Source organism: Neoarius graeffei, chromosome 6 (genome assembly GCF_027579695.1).
Source record: "Neoarius graeffei isolate fNeoGra1 chromosome 6, fNeoGra1.pri, whole genome shotgun sequence".
NCBI classification, from domain to species: Eukaryota; Metazoa; Chordata; class Actinopteri; order Siluriformes; family Ariidae; genus Neoarius; species Neoarius graeffei.
The window spans coordinates 7801757-7824712 of NC_083574.1; the positions used below are offsets into that span (position 1 = coordinate 7801757).

Here is a 22956-nt window from a genome sequence, read left to right on the forward strand (position 1 = left end):
ACCTTAAATCACCAGCAGTCTTTAAATACCTAATAAACACACACCACTTGTTAACATTAAGCCAAGCTAAGCTAAGCTAATCCCACTACACCACAGATAAACACCAAAAGCGACACTATAAACTCGAAAATGCGACAAAATAAAAACAAAAAAAACGCAAATCTCGTCAAAATGATCATCCAAAACCCATAAAAACTTACATGTAAAGCGGCGTTTTTTAAGAAAGCCCCCGCATCAGCGACAACATGCTCCACCATCCTGGCCACCATCTTGAACCGCGTGTACCAATCAGCAGCCCGGTCCACTGAGCTCGCTGCAAAACCTGGAGCGCTCATTGGCTCGTCAGAGTGAAGCCAGCTGGCCGCCATCTTACCACTCCCATCGCTTTTTTCCCCTTTTCCAGTCCAGTCTCTGATCATTGTTTTAAACAGCTCTTTTACTACTATAATTATTTCTCTGTAGATTATTTCAGTTTTTCTCTTATACTGTGTATCTTCCTCTTTCATACAGTATATTCCATTTATTTGATAGATATTTATTTATCTACAGTGCTCACTGTGGGCGGCACGGTGGACTTGGTTAGCGCTGTCGCCTCACAGCAAGAAGGTCCGGGTTCGAGCCCCGTGGCCGGCGAGGGCCTTTCTTTCTGTGTGGAGTTTGCATGTTCTCCCTGTGTCCGCGTGGGTTTCCTCCGGGTGCTCCGGTTTCCCCCACAGTCCAAAGACATGCAGGTTAGATTAACTGGTGACTCTAAATTGACCGTAGGTGTGAATGTGAGTGTGAATGGTTGTCTGTGTCTATTGGCCCTTTTCCACTAGCCTTTTTCAGCTCACTTCAGCCCGACACGGCTCGCGTTTCGACTATCTCAAAACAGCACGACTCAGCTCGCTTCAGCCCTGCTTAGCACCCAAAACTCGCACGGTTTTGAAGTGGGGCTGAAGCGAGCCAAACCGAGCTGAGTGAGGCTGGGGGCGTGAGGAGACACTCCCCTGTGCACTAATTGGTGAGGAGGAGTGTCCTCACATGCCCACACACGCCCCGCAAGCACGCTGAGATCTGTAAACACCGTAAACCCGGAAGAAGAAGAATTACGAATTACGAGAATTTCTGGAGCCTTATGCGCCTCGCCTCATCTATACGCTCTTGCCAGTATCTGTTGGCGTTGTCGGTGACAACAAGCCACAGAACCAAGACCAGCAACACTAACGACTCCATGTCCTCCATGTTTATTGTTTACTATCCGGGTCGTGAGACTACCGCTTAAAAGATCACTGATGTCACTGTTTGCGCCGCTTAACGACATCACGTGACGTCCACCCACTTTCGCTAACTCCACCCAATGTGTCCACCCACTTCCAGCCAGCACGGTTCAGCGCGGTGGTAGTCGAAATGCAGCTCCAACAGCCCCACTCAGCTCGACTCAGCCCAACTCAGCACAGCACGGCTCAGCCCGACTCAGCCGCGTTTGTAGTGGAAAAGCGGCATATGTGTCAGCCCTGTGATGACCTGGCGACTTGTCCAGGGTGTACCCCGCCTTTCGCCCGTAGTCAGCTGGGATAGGCTCCAGCTTGCCTGTAGAACAGGATAAAGCGGCGAGAGATGATGAGATGAGATGAGATGAGATGAGAAATTTGCTAATTTTTCTAACCGTAACCAAGCAACGGACTAGCCAAAAAAAGCCCTCCTTGATTGACCAATCAGAATTGAATAATTTGGCCCTAATAGTCATAAAACAGCCATTCAAAAAATGATCAGAGACTGGACTGGAAAAGGAAAGAAAAACAAGGAGCGCTATAAAGATATGTAAGGAATGACGGTAAAGGTGAGAAAATAAGAAAAGGTCATGAAAAGGGAAAAAAAGACAAGTCAGGAAAGACCACAGAGATGCGAGTGGTAAGATGGCGGGTTCACTCTGACGAGCTGTCCAGATTTTCCATCGACTAAAAGACAATCTCGCGAGAACTTGTAGCGAGATCTCGTGATGTCATTTGTTGATGTTTTAGTCGGAGAATAAAGATGGCGGCCCGGTGGAGCAGCGAGAATGTTGTGGTGGAGTTTCGAGACGCTCAGGTACAAACACAGTGTCTGGAGGCGGTCCGGTGCTCTGTTTATTGAATTATTCACACCTTAAAATAATAATTAATACTCAGACTGTCCGGAAAAAGCTTACATACATTTATTATTCATTTACCAAAGTGTCCAAGCTAACGGTGGCTAAACAGTTTGGGATTTATTTGAACCAGTTAAAGTATTTAGCGGATTTGTAAAACGTCTGAGGAATAAAAGAAGCCTCGATTGATTGATTGATTCATTTGTATGAATTTGTAATAGTGTCATGAGTAGTAATAATGATTATTATGATACTAAGCATGAGAATAAGCAGGGTATCCTGCTGAGGAAGTGTGTTTGTTTTTGTGCAGCTAATTTCGAGTCTTTTGTGTTTTCAGGCGACTGCGATGTCAGTGGACTGTCTGGGGCATTATGCTGTTCTTTCTGGGTGTGTAATTCCTGCCTGATTCCACACTGTTCGAGAAAAACTACTTTCCCACACAGTGTGGAATTCCTTGAACTTTCCCCAAGTCCTTTCTACAACCCCTGGCAAAAAGTATGGAATCACCAGTCTTGGATGAGCACTCATTCAGAGGTTTTATTCTGTAGAACAAACTCAGATCACAAACATGATACAATAATAAAGTCATTCCAAAGTGCACCTTCTTGGCCTTCAGAAACACTAAAATAAACGAAGAAAATACATTGTGAGAGTCAGCAAATGTTACGTTTATAGACCAAGCACAAGGAAAAAAATATGGAATCACTCAATTCTGAGGAAAAAAATATAGAATCACTCAATTTTCAGGCAAGGCAAGTTTATTTATATAGCACATTTCATGCACCATGGCAGTTCAATGTGCTTTACAGAAGCAGAAACAGTAAACAATAGAGAAATAAAATTACATAAAATAATTTTATTTTTAATCTAAAACAATTAATTAAAAGAAAAGAATTAAACAATAGTAGAAATAAAATAATAAAATGCCAAAAAGAAAAAAGGAGAAAAAGAAACCAGTGGAATAAAATAGAATAAAATTAAAGTAAATTTAAAACATACAGAGAAAGTAAAGATTATAAAAAATGTAAAAAAAATATTAATTATTTAACAGAAAGCATCTGAGAACAGCTTGGTCTTTAACCTTTGTTTGTTTGTTTATTTAGTAAACCAATGTATATACATAATATAATAAATACAATATGGAAAATATACACTAGTTGTACATGGATAACGCAAGAAAGTTTAAAACTTATTTCCATTGCGGTCCATATGAGTGATGACATGATGGCGGGTAAATACTAATTATACATTAATCACATATTATCACATATACATATTAAGTTAATTAATACTGAGTATGTATGAAAATTTAATAAAAAAAGTAATAATAATTATAATAAAACGAGAATCTTAATACATAGTAATTATTTTACAGGTTAAACACCATAAAGTCGCAATCGTAGGTATGAAAAAAAAATGTAAAATACTATGTATAGAGGAAAGGATTTGATCCTTGATTGTGTAGACAAGTGACTAGATGCTTTTTTACTTCCTTTTTAAAACTAAATTTGTTGGAATGAGACTTAATATGGGCGGGGAGGTTATTCCATAAAACAGAACCAGTGAATTGAAAAGATGACTGTCCAAAAGATCTAACTCTGAAAACCTAGATTTTCAGGTAGAAAATAAGGACTCACCCAGTCAATTTCCTTTCCCTAAATTGACACCTGCCTCAGATTAGATCTGTTCGTTAGTCTGCAGTTAGAAACAGCGCAGTTATCACACCTTGGAGGGCTGCTGGATCAAGTGGATTGGCAAGAATCATGGCTCTAACAAGAGAGATGTCTCTTGAAACAAGAGAGGATTGTCAAACTTCTTAAAGAAGGTAACTCTTCACGCATGGTTGCCAAAGATGTGGGCTGTTCACAGTCAGCTGTATCTAAGATATGGACCAAGTACAAACAGCATGGGAAGGTTTTTAAAGCCAAGCGTACTGGTAGACCAAGGAAGACATCAAAGCGTCAAGACAAAAAACTTAAGGCCATATGTCTTGAAAACCGAAAAAGTACAACAAAACAAATGAAGCATAAATGGGAGGAAGCTGGAGTCAATGTACAAGTATGTGACCGAACCGTGAGAAATCGCCGAAAGGAAATGGGATTTTCATCTAGGAAAGCTAAAAGAAAACCATCTTTGACACCTAAACAGAAAAGAACAAGACTACAATGGGCTAAGGAGAAGCAATCATGGACTGTGGCTGACTGGATGAAAGTTGTCTTCAGTGATGAATCACGAATCTGCATATGCTGGAACGTTCCAGTGAGATTTATGAAGAGGACTGCCTGAAGAAAACATCCAAATTTCCACAATCCTTGATGATATGGGGCTGCATGTCAGGCAAAGGCACTGGGGAGATGGCTGTGGTGACTTCTTCAATAAATGCACAGGTTTACTGTTAGTTTTTTTCTTTTTTATCAGACATCTAATTTTTTAGGTTTGTTTACCTGACATGTTTCGACGTACGACTGTCGTCTTCCTCAGAGTGTCACCGGATGTTGTTGGTGACGCATCTTTTATCAGCTGATGTTTCCGAAGGCGTGGCCTTCCTGTCTGGATTGACAGGTCGGTCACGCCTTCTACTGTCAGTTCGTCCCCTGCAAGATGGCACTCCAGGTATGGGAGAGCATGTATGCTCCCTCATCTCGGTTGATGGTCCTCGGGCTTCGCTTACGGATCTCTATGGCCTCCCTGATCCAGCGCTGATGTTTATTATCTTCTGTGCGGATGACTCTGGCAATCCCCCAGTCCATAACGTGATTTTCCCTTTTGCAATGCTCTGTTATGGCTGACTTATAATTTTCCTGTTGTGCCTTTTCTTTTATTGTTCGGGTTTGTCTTGTAGCTGTCTCCTTTTCGCACTCTTTCTTATGTTCATTTTTTCTTGTGTTGAAACTCCTTCCTAGCCATAACAGATCATTGCAAAAGGGAAAATCATGTTATGGACTGGGGGAATGCCAGAGTCATCCGCACAGAAGATAATAAACATCAGCGCTGAATCAGGGAGGCCATAGAGATCCGTAAGCGAAGCCCGAGGACCATCAACCGAGATGAGGGAGCGTACATGCTCTCCCATACCTGGAGTGCCATCTTGCAGGGGACGAACAGACAGTAGAAGGCGTGACCGACCTGTCAATCCAGACAGGAAGGCCACGCCTTCGGAAACATCAGCCGATAAAAGATGCGTCACCAATAACATCCGGTGACGCTCTGAGGAAGACGACAGTCGTACGTCGAAACATGTCAGGTAAACAAACCTAAAAAATTAGATGTCTGATAAAAAAGAAAAAAAACTAACAATATTCAATATAAGACATAATGAACGTAATCGAAAAATGCACAGGTTTACATTGACAGTTTTCTTATCCCTTCAATTGAAAAGATGTTTGGGGATGATGAAATAATTTTCCAAGATGACAGCACATCGTGCCATCGAGCAAAAACTGTGAAAGCATTCCTTGGTGAAAGACACATCCAGTCAATGTCATGGCCTGCAAATAGTCCAGATCTCAACCCAATAGAAAACTTGTGGTGGATATTGAAAAAAAAATGGTCCACGCCAAGGCTCCGGCCTGCAAAGCTGATCTGGCAACTGCAATCAAAGAGAGTTGGCACCAGATTGATGAAGAATACTGTTTGTCACTCAAGTCCATGCCTAAGAGACTGCAAGCCATTATAAAAGCCAGAGGTGGTGCAACTAAGTACTAGTGATGTGTTTTGAATGTTCTTTTGTTTGTCTGTTTTTCATGATTCCATATTTTTTTCCTCAGAATTGAGTGATTCTGTATTTTTTTTTCCCTGTGCTTGGTCTATAAAAGTAACATTTACTGACTTCCACAATGCTTTTTCTTCATTTCTTTTAGTGTTTCTGAAGGCCAAGAAGTTGCACTTTGGAATGACTTTATTATTGTATCATGTTTGTGATCTGAGTTTGTTCTACAGAATAAAACGTGTGAATGAGTGCTCATCCAAGACTGGTGATTCCATACTTTTTGCCAGGGGTTGTACATCATCTTCTACAAGTCTGAGATTCTATTTCACCTCTTGTTGTTGCCAGAGAGCACTAAAGTGATCTGTGTTTCCTCAGGAACCCTGAGACGGACTCGATTTCTCCTCTCGACTGGCTCCAAACACACCAGAACCCAAAAAAAAAAAGGGGTGGAGGGTTCTAATTTATTTATAATATAGTATTGGGGCGGCACGGTGGTGTAGTGGTTAGCGCTGTCGCCTCACAGCAAGAAGGTCCGGGTTCGAGCCCCGTGGCCGGCGAGGGCCTTTCTTTCTGTGCGGAGTTTGCATGTTCTCCCCGTGTCCGCGTGGGTTTCCTCCGGGTGCTCCGGTTTCCCCCACAGTCCAAAGACATGCAGGTTAGGTTAACTGGTGACTCTAAGGTGGTGTTTACATTAGACCGTATCAGCGGATCATCAGATTAACGTTTTAAAAACGATTCGCGTGCACACAGCAACGCCAATACACGGATGCGCTCGGCTCCACAGGCATCCTGCACTCCCAATCACTCCGCCCTGAACAGCGAGTGCCATCTGGAGGGTGCGCACTCTGGCCCTGCGCAGCTCACAGAGCGCGCGAGTGAAGCGCACGAGCAGTGATTCAGGACACATAGCAGGAAGTGAAAGTCCGCGCCGTTTTTCAGCAGTTGCGTCACATGACCAACGTGGCATGACCAATGCCAGCAAATCAGGAAGGTGGATGTCACAGTGACGTTGTCCAATGACGACGTCAGCTAGAGCTCAGCACAGCGTATCCTCGTTTCTCAATGTTTACACAGCACCGGATCAGATACGTAATGGATTGAATACGTGGGCCCTGGCGGATTCAAGTTGTTCCGCCTGTGGAGTCGTTTCCCGGCGTTTTAATGTGAACGGACAGTGCATCCGAGACGGATACGGTCTAATGTAAACGCCACCTAAATTGACCGTAGGTGTGAATGTGAGTGTGAATGGTTGTGTGTGTCTATGTGTCAGCCCTGTGATGACCTGGCGACTTGTCCAGGGTGTACCCCGCCTTTCGCCCGTAGTCAGCTGGGATAGGCTCCAGCTTGCCTGCGACCCTGTAGAACAGGATAAAGCGGCTAGAGATAATGAGATGAGATGAGATGAGAAAAGTGCGTGAACGACATTTTCAATTGGACGAGGGTCTGATGCGCGGTTGAAACGATAAAAACAGTGGATCTCAATTAATTGCAAACCATTTGAAATTTGGACAATTAAAGATTTTTTGAATTGTTGATATTGTTCGATCAATTACTATAGGTTACATATCAGGCATGAGAGAGCTCCAAGTGAAAAATCTGAAATAATACTCTTGTCCTGAATTTTAATATAATAACAATGAAAGGGAAGTCTTAAATCAGATTTTTAGCTGAAAAATCTCCTGCCTGAATATTGTATACATACAGAGACCCACAGAAAATCACACAAGTGGTGCTTTAGAAGAATGTTTATAATTTCTTAAAATAGTCACAGTGAATGAAAGTATTATTGGATTGCATCAAATGTGCTTTCCTTCTCATCTCGTTATCTGTAGCCGCTTTATCCTGTTCTACAGGGTCGCAGGCAAGCTGGAGCCTATCCCAGCTGACTACGGGCGAAAGGCGGGGTACACCCTGGACAAGTCGCCAGGTCATCACAGGGCTGACACATAGACACAGACAACCATTCACACTCACATTCACACCTACGCTCAATTTAGAGTCACTAGTTAACCTAACCTGCATGTCTTTGGACTGTGGGGGAAACCGGAGCACCCGGAGGAAACCCACGGGGAGAACATGCAAACTCCACACAGAAAGAAAGGCCCTCGCTGGCCACGGGGCTCGAACCCGGACCTTCTTGCTGTGAGGCGACAGTGCTAACCACTACACCACCGTGCCACCCCTGATAATATCATATGCAAATTAAATAAAATTTTAATAAGATTTAATCAGAATACGAACAACTCAATTTAAATAAATGCTGCACTGATTTTGTACGACTAAAATGCATCTCTCTTACTAAATACTTTCCAACAGAATTTTTAAAAAGCACTAGAAATCCTATCGAAATGCAGCAAAGGAATTTGCTCATTTGCAAACTTTGCAAGTTTTCAAACAAAATTTTAAAATGGCGCTATAAATACGACCATACTATCAAAATGTACTCCACAAAGAAATTCACTCGAATGCAAAATTTTAGTCCGACCAAAATACACCCACTAGTAATCTTTCACTTAAAACCTCAAAACTCGATCAAAATCACTCACTTTCCAGATAATTCACTTGTAAACTTTCAAACATAAATTCAAAATTGCACTAAGACGCTACCACACGATTCAAATACACTCATCAGACAAATTCTCTGTCGTGCAAAATTTCACTAAACACTTTAGAAGTTGTACAGTTTGTTTCTGAAATGCTGTGGAAGACTAGTTTAATTTCATACTCAAATGTCCATAATATTCTGATTGAAGGTATCTTTATCTTAAAATGTGTAACTGGCTGGTCAAACATTTGCTTATCCATAGAAATTCATTCTCCCATGCAACCTGGTATTCGTATTTTTGCCGTCTGGTATTGGGTTTAGTGGCCATGATGAATGACTGCTTGTAAAAAATGTCGGACAGCCTGGGTGAATCCTACATTACGGAAGTGACTGTCGTTCTGTTCGTTGATTGGTTAAAAAATCAGTTGAGTGTTTCTCATACGATTCCAGGCTTTCGTCTAAACGGGGGAACAGGGGCGCTGCGCCCTCTTACTCCCCTTACTGACTCTGTGAAAACATCCCAGCAACACTACGTGACAATGTGTCTGATCATCAAATCCGTTATAATTGCTCCAAAAATATTCCAATCATAGTAGATGCACCGCCAGACGGTGCAAAAACAATCCGAATTGGCGTTTTCCAGACTGAGGCGCCATGTTGTTTAGTTGTTTACTTGTCGCGGCTGCTCTCGCGAGATTTGACATGGGTTACATGCAAGGTCAGCTGACTTGTAGATCGAGATTTCTCGAGACTGAATGACCTTTCACCCACCGGCGCGGGAGCTTTTGACAGAAGTAGTTCGCGAGTTGTTTTTGTTGACACTTGGGCATTTAAAGAGGTCATCCCGCGGCACGAAACGGAAGAAAGCCAAAGACTGTCCGGGGCAGAAGAAGATTACTTCTTTCTTTTTCAATGTTGACAGACAATTTGTTACAATTTCCTTCTCAGATACTCAGAATGTCCCATTGGAGCATTTTTCAAAGGCTTTGCGCGGCGGGGGGAACAACCGGCACCATCTCCTCCCCCGCTTCGCTCCCTCGCCATGGTGAGCGCCCTCATACTAAATTTTTCTAGAAAAAACCCTGCGATTCTGATTGGACATAATTTTTAACTTGGCGCTAGGGATTTCCCCAAACCGGGAGATTATCCCGTTTTTAACAAATACGATCGGGAGACGGAGGCTAAAATCGGGAGGGTTGGGAAGTATGGTCCTTTTCCAAGTTATAAAAAAACCTTGGAGCTCTTTTTGACTCCGTCCTTACGTTTGAACCCCATTTTAAACTAATTCCGAAGAATGCTGCGTTCTTTCACATCCGCACGTCTCCGCCCTCTTCTCTTGGGCTACGTTCACACTGCAGGCTGAAGTGACTCAAATCCGATCTTTTCGCCCATATGTGACCTGTATCCGATCTTTTATTGACAATATGAACGACACAGATCCGATTTTTTCAAATCCGACCCAGGCCGTTTGGATATGTGGTCCTAATTCCGATTCCTATCCGCTCTTTTCATATGCGACTTCAGTCTGAACCGCCAGGTCGCATTCATCCGACTTACACGTCATCAACAAGCCACAAACGTCACTATTCTGCGCTGAAGTAGGCGGCGGGTCTCTCAAAAAAAAGTTACAACAACATGGCACATAATCACGGGCGCAGATAGAGGGTGGGAGTCGTCCCACCCAGATTTAAATTCACCTCGTTCGGTCCCCCCCCACTTATAGGGAGGAAAAAACGTCTATGCTGTCTTTTTTTGCATAAGGCAAACCTCACGGAAAAATCAAAAGACTAATTACCATTCGGTTTATTGAGGTGCACGGCAGTGTATACATAGTTGCAACAACTCACATAAAACAAAGACTGATATTCGGTTGGTTGAGCTGCGCAGACTGCACAGGTTGCGAGCTCGAGCTTGGTTGCTATGGTAACCCACAACAAGTTTGACAGGCATATCGGGGTTGGGGTTGGTTTGCTGGCAGCTTTGTCCCCCCCAGTTCAAAAAACGTATCTGCGCCCCTGCGCATGACATCAATGCGAGGGACGCTTCGGGCTGTGAAGGTTCTGAATCTTCTCAATGGAAGGACGCAGAGGTTAGGGAGCTGATTTCCATTTGGGGGGATGCAGCTATTCAAGCTAGATTGGATGAGTCATACCGCAACCGGGCGGCTTTATTTCCGTAAACACTGGCCATGCTCACTGCGTGTGACGTCGTCGTATCCTGCAATGCGCATGCGGAACACTTTTAGGTCGCTTTTCGTTCATACTGAGGATCACATACAAGTCGCATATATTTGTTAATGTGAACGACCTCACAAAAAAATCGGATTTCACAAAAAAATCGGAATTGAGCATTAAGCCTTGCAGTGTGAACGTAGCGTTGGAAACCGATGCCAAAATCTTGGTCAATGCGTTTTTATTTTTTTCTCGTCTTGACTATTGCAATTCTCTCTTTCTTACGGTCTCGCTGCCACATTGCTCAATCGCCTGCAGTACATCCAGAACTCAGCAGCTAGAGTCCTGACGCTCATCAAGCACACTGCTCACGTCGCTCCTGTTTTCCAGCAGCTGCATTGGTTGCCAGTTATCTCTCGGATTAAATACAAAATCTTGCTTTTCACCTATAACGCTCTTCATGGTTTCGCCCCTTCCGATCTCTGTGAGCTGATTCATTTGTACTGTCCCTCCCGCTCCTTCAGATCTTCTGACTGTCCCACGTTTTAAACTGGCATCTATGGGTGGCAGATCATTCAGTGTTGCTGCTCCGAAACTTTGGAACTCGTTACCACAATCGCTTCATGACTGTTCCACTCTCTCTCTTCCTTCAAAGCTAACTTGAAAACTTTTTTCTCTTTACCTCACACTACTCTTCCTAGTGTGGCTTTTTTTTTTTTGGGAACTCCTGTGTAAAGCGTCCTTGGGTTTGTGAAAGGCGCTCTATAAATTGAAATTATTATTATTATTTTTATAATATAAGACGATGCTTGTTTCAAAATCTAATTTCAAGTCTTGCATACTACTTTGGGCAGCACGGCGGTGTCGTGGTTAGCACTGTCACCTCACAACAAGAAGGTTCTGGGTTCAAGGCCAGTGGCTGACGGGGGCACTTCTGTTTTGAGTTTGTATGTTTTCCCTGTGTCAGGTGCTCCGATTTCCCCTACAGTCCAAAGTTAAGTTAACTGACTACTCTAAATCGTCTATAGGTGTACAGTATGTGAATGGTTGAGAGGAGAAAACCTCCTATTGCTGGGTTTCACGTGACGTCACATCTGCTTCATTAGTTATTCAGAACTTTAGCTGGTGGTCGACTGAAACTCGCTTGACAAAGCATTTGTACGGACAAGGTACATTGCTTGCATGAAAAATGCCGTACGCTTGCATTGTCTGAATCGATCAAACCGTGAAACTGATAAGTTTCTTCAGGGCTCCCCGTGAACTAAAAAAAAAAAGTGTGAACGAATACAGGATTTCACAAAAAGACATCGTGAAAGGTGGCTTTTCGGTGAGCCGAGTCAAAGCGCGCTCGAGTTTCACTTGGTGAAAGGTTTGTATTTCCCTCTCAGCTATGTCCTTCGTGTTTTCCAAGTACTTTACTTGCTATGTGTTGTTAATTACCTTTTTTTTTTTAAGTCACGAAGCGCGAAAGTCCCCAGCTGTTTCTTTCTTTCCTCCTCACTCCTTACAAAGTCCATATGCATGAAGGTCGCGACAAAATTCTTCCCCAGCCGTACAGTTACAATGCGTCGTGATCACTTCTTCTCCGTCTTGTTTAACTAAGGCTACATCCACACGGCAACGAGATTTAAAAAAAAAAAAATCGTGTCCACATGGGCAACGGATCAGTAAAATATCAGGTCCATATGGCAACGCGACGCTTGCTGAAAACGATGCAATACACATGCCACACCTCTAGGGGCGCTGTAAGACGGTCCCTTCGGAGACACCAGAACAATAGAAGAAGTAAGGACGCATGCGCATAAACTATTATGCGCGAGACTTCATATTAGCCACAAAGTCAGAAAAATCTGTTCGTAAAATTACGTTATAATGACCAAATACAATGAAAAGTATTTTTCCAGTCTCACCTGTGAAAGGTAATCCCATGTGATCTCGTTTGGACGGCAAACCTGTTGGTACAGTTAAACGCAGCACATGAACGAGGCATCTTTATTCTCCGCTTTGACCCATCCAATATGGCGGCGAGGATGACATATGATTCTACGCGGAAGGCGGCGTCTTTAATGGTCTGGAATAAATTGAATGCTACACATTGATGGATTAATTTGTTCTTCTACACCCTTTTTGAGGAATGTATTGTAGGACTTAAACCAACATCTGAAGAGGTGAGATCGCTCCTTTTTTTCCCTATTTTTGCTGGCGGGATTGACTCTCTCTCTCTCTCTCTCACTCTCTCTCTCTCACTTTGCACCATTACACAATAAATATTCACAGGGAAAATATTTTGTAAGCGCGTTTCATGAACCAAGTTATAGGATTTGTTGACAACTCGCATCGAGTTTGTTACACTTCTACCCGGCGTGAAGCACATGTGGTTGTGACGTCATCGTAAACAAGTCCGTTCTACTCATCCAGACGACTTCGCAACGGCGTCATTGCCAGATCTTTCCACTCTGGAACCCGTTCTCAAAAGATTTCATTTTGGGGCACCCAAAACGCCGGTGCCGTGTGGACGCCAGGCCGAAACGATAAATAATTTTATCAGATTCACCTGAATCCGTTGCCGTGTGGACAGGGCCTAAGATCCAGGTCTTTAAAGGGGTTTCTAATGATCTTTGTGAATGATTTACCTGAGAGATAAGAGCCTGCACAACTGAGAGTCAAGCCAACTGTTTGTTTACTCTTCAACTTGCAGCGCTTCGTTGTAAAGACATGAACGAAAAGCTTAAAAAAAAAAAATACTTACACGGGCAAAAACAATCCAGGATTCATTGGGCAGCGACTTGATAGCGCGGTCCTTTACCCATCCACGTGCAAAAAAGTTATAAGCCTCCATACTCTTCCACACTTTCATCTGTTTTGCGGTGTAGAAGGACGTCTGCAACACCAGATAGTTCGAGATGTCGGGGAACTCGACTGAAGGGTAGTTTTCCAGATCGTATGACAAATCCTTCTTTCCCAGACTGTCGGGGTCGATTCCATTGCACATAGCAATCTTCTGAATATATCTAAAGCCAGCAGTGGCTTCTAGATTACAAGCGTACTTTGATAAGTTATCGCTAGTTGTTTGCACTACGGCAGCTGTTTAGACCGCCAGCTATTTCACTTCCGGTAAAACCGCTAAGAAAAGTCACGTGATTGAAACCTAAGAATAATAATCCAGTAGAAGGCAACGGGAAACCACTACTGTAATGTTTCCTAGAAACTCTGATGGACGTCAGAGCCTGACCTGCCATCAGGTAGAACACTAAAGAAGAAGATATCTCATCTCATCTCATTATCTGTAGCCGCTTTATCCTTCTACAGGGTCGCAGGCAAGCTGGAGCCTATCCCAGCTGACTACGGGTGAAAGGCGGGGTACACCCTGGACAAGTCGCCAGGTCATCACAGGGCTGACGCATAGACAACCATTCACACCTATGGTCAATTTAGAGTCACCAGTTAACCTAATCTGCATGTCTTTGGACTGTGGGGGAAACCGGAGCACCCGGAAGAAACCCACGCGGACACGGGGAGAACATGCAAACTCCACACAGAAAGGCCCTCGCCGCCCACGGGGCTCGAACCCGGACCTTCTTGCTGTGAGGCGACAGCGCTAACCACTACACCACTGTGCCGCCCAGAAGAAGATATATGACTTTAAATCATGTGATCAACTAAAACATTAATGCGAGATTTACAAAAATGAATAACGAAATACAAGTGGCGAACGTTGAAACCGAGACTAAGTCATGACCAAGACTTTGAGGATTTGAAATCGAGTCAAGAGCAGTGCGTGTGAAGGAGTAGGCAGGGGTGACAGCCGTTTACAGGAAGAAAAAAAAATCTAAAATTAGCAATGAATCGTGTTATTGGTAGCATCTGAAACAGGGAATTTGACATCCAGTCACGGTAACGATGTTAACGAATAAATCAGACAATGCACAGGCAAGTTGGTGAAATCCCAGCAGTTGTGGGCTTGACCAGTCTTGAAATAAAATCCTGAGACTGAGACAAGCCCAAGTTGAAACGCGGTCGATTCCAAGACCTTCAAAAAATGGTCTTGAGACGAAAGTGGTCTCAATAACTCCAACACTACAAGTGGCACGAAGACCTTTCCGTTATTCACTGACCTCTTTCTTAAAAATGCTTTAATTTATGAATCTGTTCAAAAATGTCTTGCATAACAAACACCCCAGAACCAAGCAGTCAAGAAAGCTCAACACCCAATTCATGTGTTTTGGGCCTTGGAGAGCAAAAATGGAGCACCTCTGGGTGTCCATGAGGACCAGGTTGTAAAACACTGATGTGCAGGATAAATTTTTTTTTTTATGCTCTTGCGTCTTCTGCTTATGTTAGGAGACGTTTCTTGTACGTTGTGAACCTGGAGGCGCCGTCGGAGGCTCCTCGCAAAATAGGCCGTCAGAGCAAGTGGGACGTCGGCACGGTGCAGTGGAATCCGCACAAGACGGAAGCTCACCTGTTCGCTGCTTCAGTAAGCGCAGATTTATCCGTTCTGAGCAGGTTTATTAGGTCAAAGCCACAATCAGGATATTGAGCAAGGAATGAGATGAAATGTCCTGTGATAAGAAAATAATCAACTTTGAGGAGATAATAGGAGCGCTATCTTGCATCAGGTGACGTCACACCACACCGCTGTTTATCTTTTTCCTGTAACGAAGTGGTTTATTGCTGACAGGTTCAGTTCTCAGTGATGTTTAGTGTGTTGGTGGATGTGATGTTTGATTTGTGTGTGTAGAGTAATCAGCGTGTGGACCTGTACGCATGGCGCGATGGATGTGGAGGGTCTCACACGTCCCTGCAAGGTCACACACGAGTTATAAGGTGATGGAATGAAACCTCAGTGTTTATTTAGAGCTCTGGGAAAATGAATACGTTTTGCTGACACTAACTTTTTTTTTTTTTCCCCCAACTTGACGTCACATCACAGCGATTTGGATTGGTCGTGGTTTGAGCCGGAATTTCTCGTCACGAGTTCAGTCGACACCTACATCTACATATGGGACACAAGGTGAGGAGGGAAAAACAACGCAACATCCAAACAACTTTAACCTTTTATAATTCGTATAAAAATGACAGTGTGATTAGTGATATTTACTATTATATAAATACTGTACTGTGAAAACGCCAGCAGTATATTCTGTACATTTCTGATTTAAAAAAAAAAAATTAACTCTAGTCTCGGGCTTTAAATAAAATACTTTACGTCTGTTGGATTTCTTTAAAATTGCATTAGGATGTAAACAGGTCTGTAATGTTCTGTCACAGATGGACAATACGGTACAAAGAGGCATCCAGATTTTTATCCCTCCGGTATATAATGCAGGGTGATTTATAGCTATCGCTCTGTCTGTAAACATTAGTTTCCGGAGCGTAACTCAAAAACTATTCGGAATTTTTTTTTAACGAAACCTCGCAGTTATGTTAAGTGATGAGAGGAGTTGTGCCTTTTTACGTGGCAACCAGTTCAACTTCGGAAAATTTGGACTGGGGTTTCATGTGGGGGCCGGAGGGGGTTATGTCATCTCCTGATTTTTTTTTTATTTTTTAATTTATTTACCAATTTTTATTTATTTTATTTTATTGTGTTCTAGAATTTATTTTATTTTTTTTTACTGATTTGTATTTATTTTTTATTTTATGTTCCAGATTTAATTTATTTTCCGATTTTATGTTCTACATTTTTTAAATTTATTTACTGATCTGTATTTATTTTTTATGTTCCAGATTTTTTTTTTTTTTAAATTTACCAGTCTGTTTATTTATTCTATTTTATGATTATTATGTTCCATATTTATTTATTTACTGTTTTTGTTTTATGTTCCAGTTTTGTTTTTTATTTATTTATGTACTGGTCTATATTTATTTATTTTATGTTCCAGATTTTTATTTATTTACTGATGTGTATTTATTTATTTACCAATCTGTATTTAATTTTTATTTCATGTTCCAGATTTTATTTATTTACTGATCTGTATTTATTCATTGTATTATGTTCCAGATTTATTTATTTACTCATTTTGTTTTATGTTCCAGGTTTATTTACTGATTTTATTTTATGTTCCAGATTTTTATTTATTTACCGATCTCTATATTTATTTTTATGCCTCCGCCACTGTAAGGTCCAGGAGGCATTATGTTTTCGGGTTGTCTGTCTGTCCCGAAACCTTGTGAACGCGATATCTCAAATGCTGATGAAAGGAATTTCACCAAACTTTCACCATTTGTGCGCTTTGGGACAAACATGAACTGATTAGATTTTGAGATCAAAAGGTCTAAGGTCAAGGTCACTGTGAGGTCAAATGTCTGTCTGAAAACCTTGTGAACACAATATCTCCAAGGCTAATACAAGTAATTTCACCAGGTCAAGATTACTGTGAGGTCAAATGTCCATCCCCAAATCACAGCTTAATAAGGCGTGTAGTCTTCCGGGCGGAGGCGTCCCCATCGACACCGTTGGCGTCGAGTTCTATCTAGTTTATTTTATGTTCCAGATTTTTAATTTATTCACAGACAGTGATTTATTTTTGTTGTTTGTTTTTGTCGACAATCAGCAAGTGTTCGTTTCTGTCACATTTTTAAAGGAGCTCATTTTATTTATTCATTATAAATTTTATTTTAATGTAATTCTGTTGGTTTTAATTATTTATTTATAAAGTAATTGTGATATCTGCTAAAAATGTGTTTGCCATGATATAGCCTCAGATGCTGACATGGCAATAAAGAAAAATCAATCACTCACTCAGCCTTGTAGATAAGCAGCTCGATTTTAGGTCTCTTATGTAATCCAGTACTTTTAAAAAAATAAAAAATGCATTATCAACTCGCCTTTGACCGATTACCACCCCCCCAAAAAAAAGTCCATTCAACACATAATTTGGCAGAATCACAAATGGCTTCCTTACTCACTATATCTGCTCACTACTTGGATAGATTCAGCCACAGAAGATCATACTTTTTGACTTGAAAACAACAAAACAGAAGAATTGATGATAATTTCACCCTGGGAGCCTCAATCAAAATCTGATGGCGTGTGTGTGGGTTTTTTTTTTTTCCCCATCCAGAGACACCCGTAAGCCTACAGGAGCTCTATCAGCAGTGGGTGAGTTTACATCCTCCAGAGTTCAGATTAAACCTGAGATCCAGCTGTGCACCGAGCACAGATTCATCCCTCGTCCTTCTTTGTCTTTGTTGTGCAGCCGGAGCGTCTCAGGTGAAGTGGAACAGAAAGAATCAGCACTGCTTGGCTTCGAGTCACGACGGAGACGTCAGGATCTGGGACAGACGGGTGAGTCAGTGAGTTTGACCACAGAAATGTTCATTTTTACTACTGTGATGTTTTTGCATCTGTTTATTTTTTTCTCAATGTAACTCAAAAAGTAGTGAACGGATTTTGATGAAATTTGGACGGAAGGTGAGCCATGGGCCAAGGAACAACTGATTAGATTTTTATATATTGTTCTACATTGTTCTTTATTAAGCTGGTAAAATTTAATTTAGCATCATAACTATTCAACAAAAACCGCTATCTAAAACCAAGTAAAATCCACTATCGATACATATCAATTGTCAAAATGCGTGCTGTAAATGAACACCACGAAAAAAGTTAAACAGTCCCAGAACTACCATGACAAATTGATCAATTAAGTATTGAAGAGCCTTAACTTTTAAATGTCTCTAAAGAACTACTTTCAACTATGGTTCTTGGCAAACGATCCCAAAGTTGAATGGTTCTAGGGAAAAAAAAAATACAAATAAACGTCCTTAGTCGCCTTGTATTGTTGGATGTAAATCCGGATATGTTTGCAGATCCAGGATTTATTTTCTTTCCAACATATCTCGAAAAGGAGTAAACAGATTTGGATGAAATTTGGTGTCCAGCTTTAGTCTTATCCAAGGAATCAAATGATTTGATTTTGATGTTGATCATATGTGGCTTGGCAGAGGTATGGACTCTTCTATCGAGTGCCCTTCTAGTTTTGCTTAATATCTTCAAGGTTGAACTCCAAAATGGCTTCCTGTTCGCTGTGTACGCTCACTGCATCGTCCATCCATTATCTGCAGCCGCTTTATCCTGTTCTACAGGGTCGCAGGCAAGCTGGAGCCTATCCCAGCTGACTATGGGTGAGAGGCGGGGTACACCCTGGACAAGTCGCCAGGTCGTCACAGGGCTGACACATAGACACAGACAACCATTCACACTCACATTCACACCTACGCTCAATTTAGAGTCACCAGTTAACCTAACCTGCATGTCTTTGGACTGTGGGGGAAACCGGAGCACCCAGAGGAAACCCACGCGGACACGGGGAGAACATGCAAACTCCACACAGAAAGAAAGGCCCTCGCCGGCCACGGGGCTCGAACCCGGACCTTCTTGCTGTGAGGCAACAGCGCTAACCACTACACCACCGTGCCGCCCCGGACCGACCTGAAAGGGCCCATGGCATGGTGGTTTGTTGATGCTTTAAACGGGCTCGTGGAGGCTTCCGGATGTTATATCCGCAGCCGTTCTCGAAATGAACCCTCAGTACGTAGATATAGCCTCCTGGGAGAAAGCCCCATTTCAGCCCTTTTCCCAGTGCGTCGTTTTTTGCTAATGAGAAGCAGGAGGCAGGGAAGGGTAGACGGTGGGGGCGTGCCATGAGGAGAGGGGGAGGGGCTGCCGTCTGCCTCCCAAGCCGGCCGAGAGCGCTCCTCGTCGGGCACGGCCAGGCGGGCGAATGCCCTGGTCCGTCCGCCCTGTCTAAAAAAAAAAAAAAATGGTACAACTCAAGCCCATGGTAAAACTGGGACTTATGGCCCTTTTCCACTACCCTTTTTCAGCTCACTTCAGCCCGACACGGCTCGCGTTTTGACTACCAAAAACCAGCACGACTCGGCTCGCTTCAGCCCTGCTTAGCCCCTAAAACCCGCACTGTTTTGGAGTGGGGCTGAAGCGAGCCAAGCCGTGCCGAGTGAGGCTGGGGGCGTGAGCAGACACTCCCCTGTGCACTGATTGGTGAGGAGGAGTGTCCTCACATGCCCACACACGCCCCGCGAGCGCGCTGGGATCTGTAAACACCGCAAACCCGGAAGGAGAATAATTACGAATTACGAGAATTTCTGAAGCCTTATGCGCCTCGCCTCATCTATACGCTCTTGCCAGTATCTGTCCGCGTTGTCGGTGACAACAAGCCACAGCATCAAGACCAGCAACACTAACGACTCCATGTCCTCCATGTTTATTGTTTACTATTCGGGTCGTGAGACTACCGCTTAAAAGATCACTGATGTCACTGTTTGCGCTGCTTAACGACATCACCTGACGTCCGCCCACTTTCGCTAACTCCACCCAATGTGTCCACCCACTTCCAGCCAGCACGGTTCAGCGCGGTTGTAGTCGAAATGCAACTCCAACAGCCCCGCTCAGCCCGACTCAGCACGGCACAGCTCAGCCCGACTCAGCCGCGTTTGTAGTGGAAAAGCGGCATTTGTCATTTTTTCCCACCTGAGGCCCATGGTAAAACTGAGTAGTGGGACTTTGTCATTTTTTTCCGCATGAGGCCCATGGTAAAACTGCACTTCCAGGAGGGGCTGCCATCTGCCTCCCAAGCCGGCCGAGAGCGCTCCTCGTCGGGCACGGCCAGGCGGGCGAATCCCCTGGTCCGTCCGCCCTGTCTAAAAAAATAAAAAAAAAAAGGGTACAACTCGAGCCCATGTACCTGGCTAACTGCAGGAAGCGGTTAGCTGCACAGCTAATGTAGCCATTGCTAGGCTAACGCACCTATTTTAAAACACGGCAAAACGACCAGTTATACACTTACTTGTTCGGTGTTTGTTGCTGATGCGGCAGGGATGCTTGGTACGGACCCAGGCTTCAGTGACAGTTGATGTGCAAAACCTGCCCTGTACTGTCCCAAGTTGTGGAAACATTCATCAGGAAAATGCTTCCGACAAACATACACCGTCTTAGGTAGACTCGACGGCGTATTATTGAAGTAAATAAAATTAAGCCACTGCGTCTTCAGGGGCTCTCCCGTCGGCAGTAAAAACAGACTCTTTTCTGTGTTGTCACATCCATGTACAGCGCAATTCTCCTCACTACAAAATGTAGTCATTCACGCATGCGCAGTAGGCTTCGCGCATGCGCAGTAGGCTTGGTAGGACAAACAGCAACTTTTGAGTTGGGTGGGCAATCCATACAGTGGGTGAGAATCCAGAGGGGGGGCGTGGGGATCATCTCCCTTGCTGACGTCGGCAAGGGAAGAGTTTATCAACGCGCCGTTTTGACGCGCCATTCTCAAATGTTGGGCATAGTTTGGTTTACACATTATGAAATTTCTAGCCACTGGGGTGACTTAAGAAGGTCAGAGGAACTCATTTTAACGTTAAAAAACCTCAGAAAGTGAAAATTTCATGCCATGGGACCTTTAAGCTGGTAAATAATATTTTTTTTTCTTTACCAAATTCTAACAGAAAACGAGAGCGCCCGAAAGGGAAAACCGAGCCGAGCCGCCATTTTGAATCCTCATTCACGGCTGTAATGCAAATTGCTTCCTCCTCGGTATACAAGTGCACTTCCATGGCAGGAAAAAAACTACATTTTGCCACCTATGTAGTCCCCGATTTATACAAAATTGAATCATTCAGGATTCAGCCATGTTTTTGCTCGGTGTTAGCAAGTTAGAGGTTTTTAGCTTTCTCCTGAAATGTTTTCTTTTATTTCTTCTTCCTCAGGGTAGTAAAACTCGCTTTCGCTGTGAACACTGTCGTTATCACTATCCATGCTGTAAAATTAATGCTGTTCTCCTGAGAAATGCTGGCAAAAAAAAAGATAAATGTTGACAATAAATGCTACTATGTTTGTTGTTGTGAACAAGCGAGTCGCCAGAGGTCCATAACTGGGGTCCGTATTGTAGGATACGGACCCGCTCGCCAGCCAATCAGAGCGCAGGAATTGGAACGCGTAAAAAATAAGACGTTATGTTATACACGAAGGAAAGGAAACGCAGGACCAAACTAATAAATATCGGCGCTCAGCGAGCACCTCGGTGTGATCAGCTGTTCGTTTAGCGACAGAATGATGTTAAAGGTAAACCTGCGCATGCGCGCACGAAGCGAGTGATTTCATGCTTTTTCAAGTGATTATTTGCTTTAATCCCCTCAAATTAAAGAACTTCCCAGCCACAGAATGGCCTGATATTTTGTGAGCGATTACAGAAATAAACATATATCACAATGAGCAGATTTCAGAGCGAACCAAATGTCATCGATTTTATAAAATTGAAAGGCCGTCTAGCTTTAAGTCATAATTCAGTAACCGTCATCACTAGTCCTCCGTTTTTTTTTTTTCAAATTTTTTTTTTTCTCAAGCGAAACTCCTCCTACTTTCATAGATCACATCATGTGATCTTCGTCTCATCTGCTCATGTTTTATAAACAACTCCTGACACCATGGAGTGTTCATATTTGAGAGCGTCGTGAATTATTTGTCACTAATTGCTGTAATTTTGTGTTTCAGAAACCCAACACTGCAGTTGAATATGTCGCTGCTCACTTATCCAAGATTCACGGCTTGGACTGGCATCCTGATAATGAGTATATACTGGCAACCTCCAGCCAGGACAACTCCGTTAGGGTGAATATAAACCACATCTCGTGTGTGTAGTCAACAAATATGTGTGTAACATCTCCCTTTTGATTACCTTTATTGATCTGTGCAGTTCTGGGACTACAGACAACCTCGAAAATACCTCAATATCTTGTCCTGCCAAGTTCCTGTTTGGAAAGCCAGATACACGGTTTGTTTCTCTCTCATCTGTTTACACACAGGACTTTACGAATGTTTACCGAAAATGTTTACGCACATGGAGAGGTATCGGGTGTCCAGGGAGTGGACGTAGTGACACAAACATGACTGTAAGCTTCACAATATAATATAATTTGTTTATTACAGTCAGCGATTACTTACGGTCCTGTCTTCGAGTGGTGAATGTATATATTTTTCAGTACGAGAAGATATAAACTTCATATCTTCACACAACTGTGTAAGGTTGTTTATATTATATGGACACATCCACAAAAAAAAAAAAACGCAAGTTAATCAGAAGAATTTTAATTTTGAACTGGTTCGCCGTTTTGACAACGCACGTCTAGTCAGCGGGAAAACACTGGGAGTGACATCATCAGAGTGAAATATCGGTGACTTATTATACATACAGGACACTTTCGATGGAATAAAAGCATGTGTTCTATTCCCTTCTAGCGGGTTGAATATGGTTTACGATATCGCATGGTTGTCAAGACAACAAGACGTCACATGTCGGAGGCATAAAACTTGCGCGCTAGCGAGTGAGCGACTGGGACGATTTGTAAACGAACATGGCCGCCAGGTTTGCTTCGTTAAATACGGAAGATTTTGATAGAATTTTGAAAG

At 43.0% G+C, this 22956-nt stretch overlaps 2 protein-coding genes across 3 annotated transcripts in view; one reads left to right on the forward strand and one right to left on the reverse strand.

Annotated features, from left to right (window-relative positions):
• Positions 1–276, reverse strand: part of nob1 (NIN1 (RPN12) binding protein 1 homolog) — a 33781-nt gene extending 33505 nt beyond the window's left edge. For both annotated transcript variants that reach the window (XM_060923252.1, XM_060923251.1), the window contains exon 1: positions 201–276. In XM_060923252.1, coding sequence (XP_060779235.1) covers positions 201–269 — 69 coding nt within the window. In that variant the 5' untranslated portion in view covers positions 270–276. The remainder of the gene's footprint in view (positions 1–200) is intronic.
• Positions 277–2002: 1726 nt separating this feature from the next.
• The window catches only part of wdr59 (WD repeat domain 59), an 88228-nt gene continuing 67274 nt past the window's right edge, over positions 2003–22956 (forward strand). The window contains exons 1-9 of the mRNA XM_060923255.1: positions 2003–2070; positions 2448–2497; positions 14877–15012; positions 15277–15362; positions 15469–15549; positions 17603–17640; positions 17738–17826; positions 22042–22158; positions 22244–22321. Of these exons, the coding sequence (XP_060779238.1) occupies positions 2017–2070; positions 2448–2497; positions 14877–15012; positions 15277–15362; positions 15469–15549; positions 17603–17640; positions 17738–17826; positions 22042–22158; positions 22244–22321 (729 nt within the window). The 5' untranslated portion in view covers positions 2003–2016. The remainder of the gene's footprint in view (positions 2071–2447; positions 2498–14876; positions 15013–15276; positions 15363–15468; positions 15550–17602; positions 17641–17737; positions 17827–22041; positions 22159–22243; positions 22322–22956) is intronic.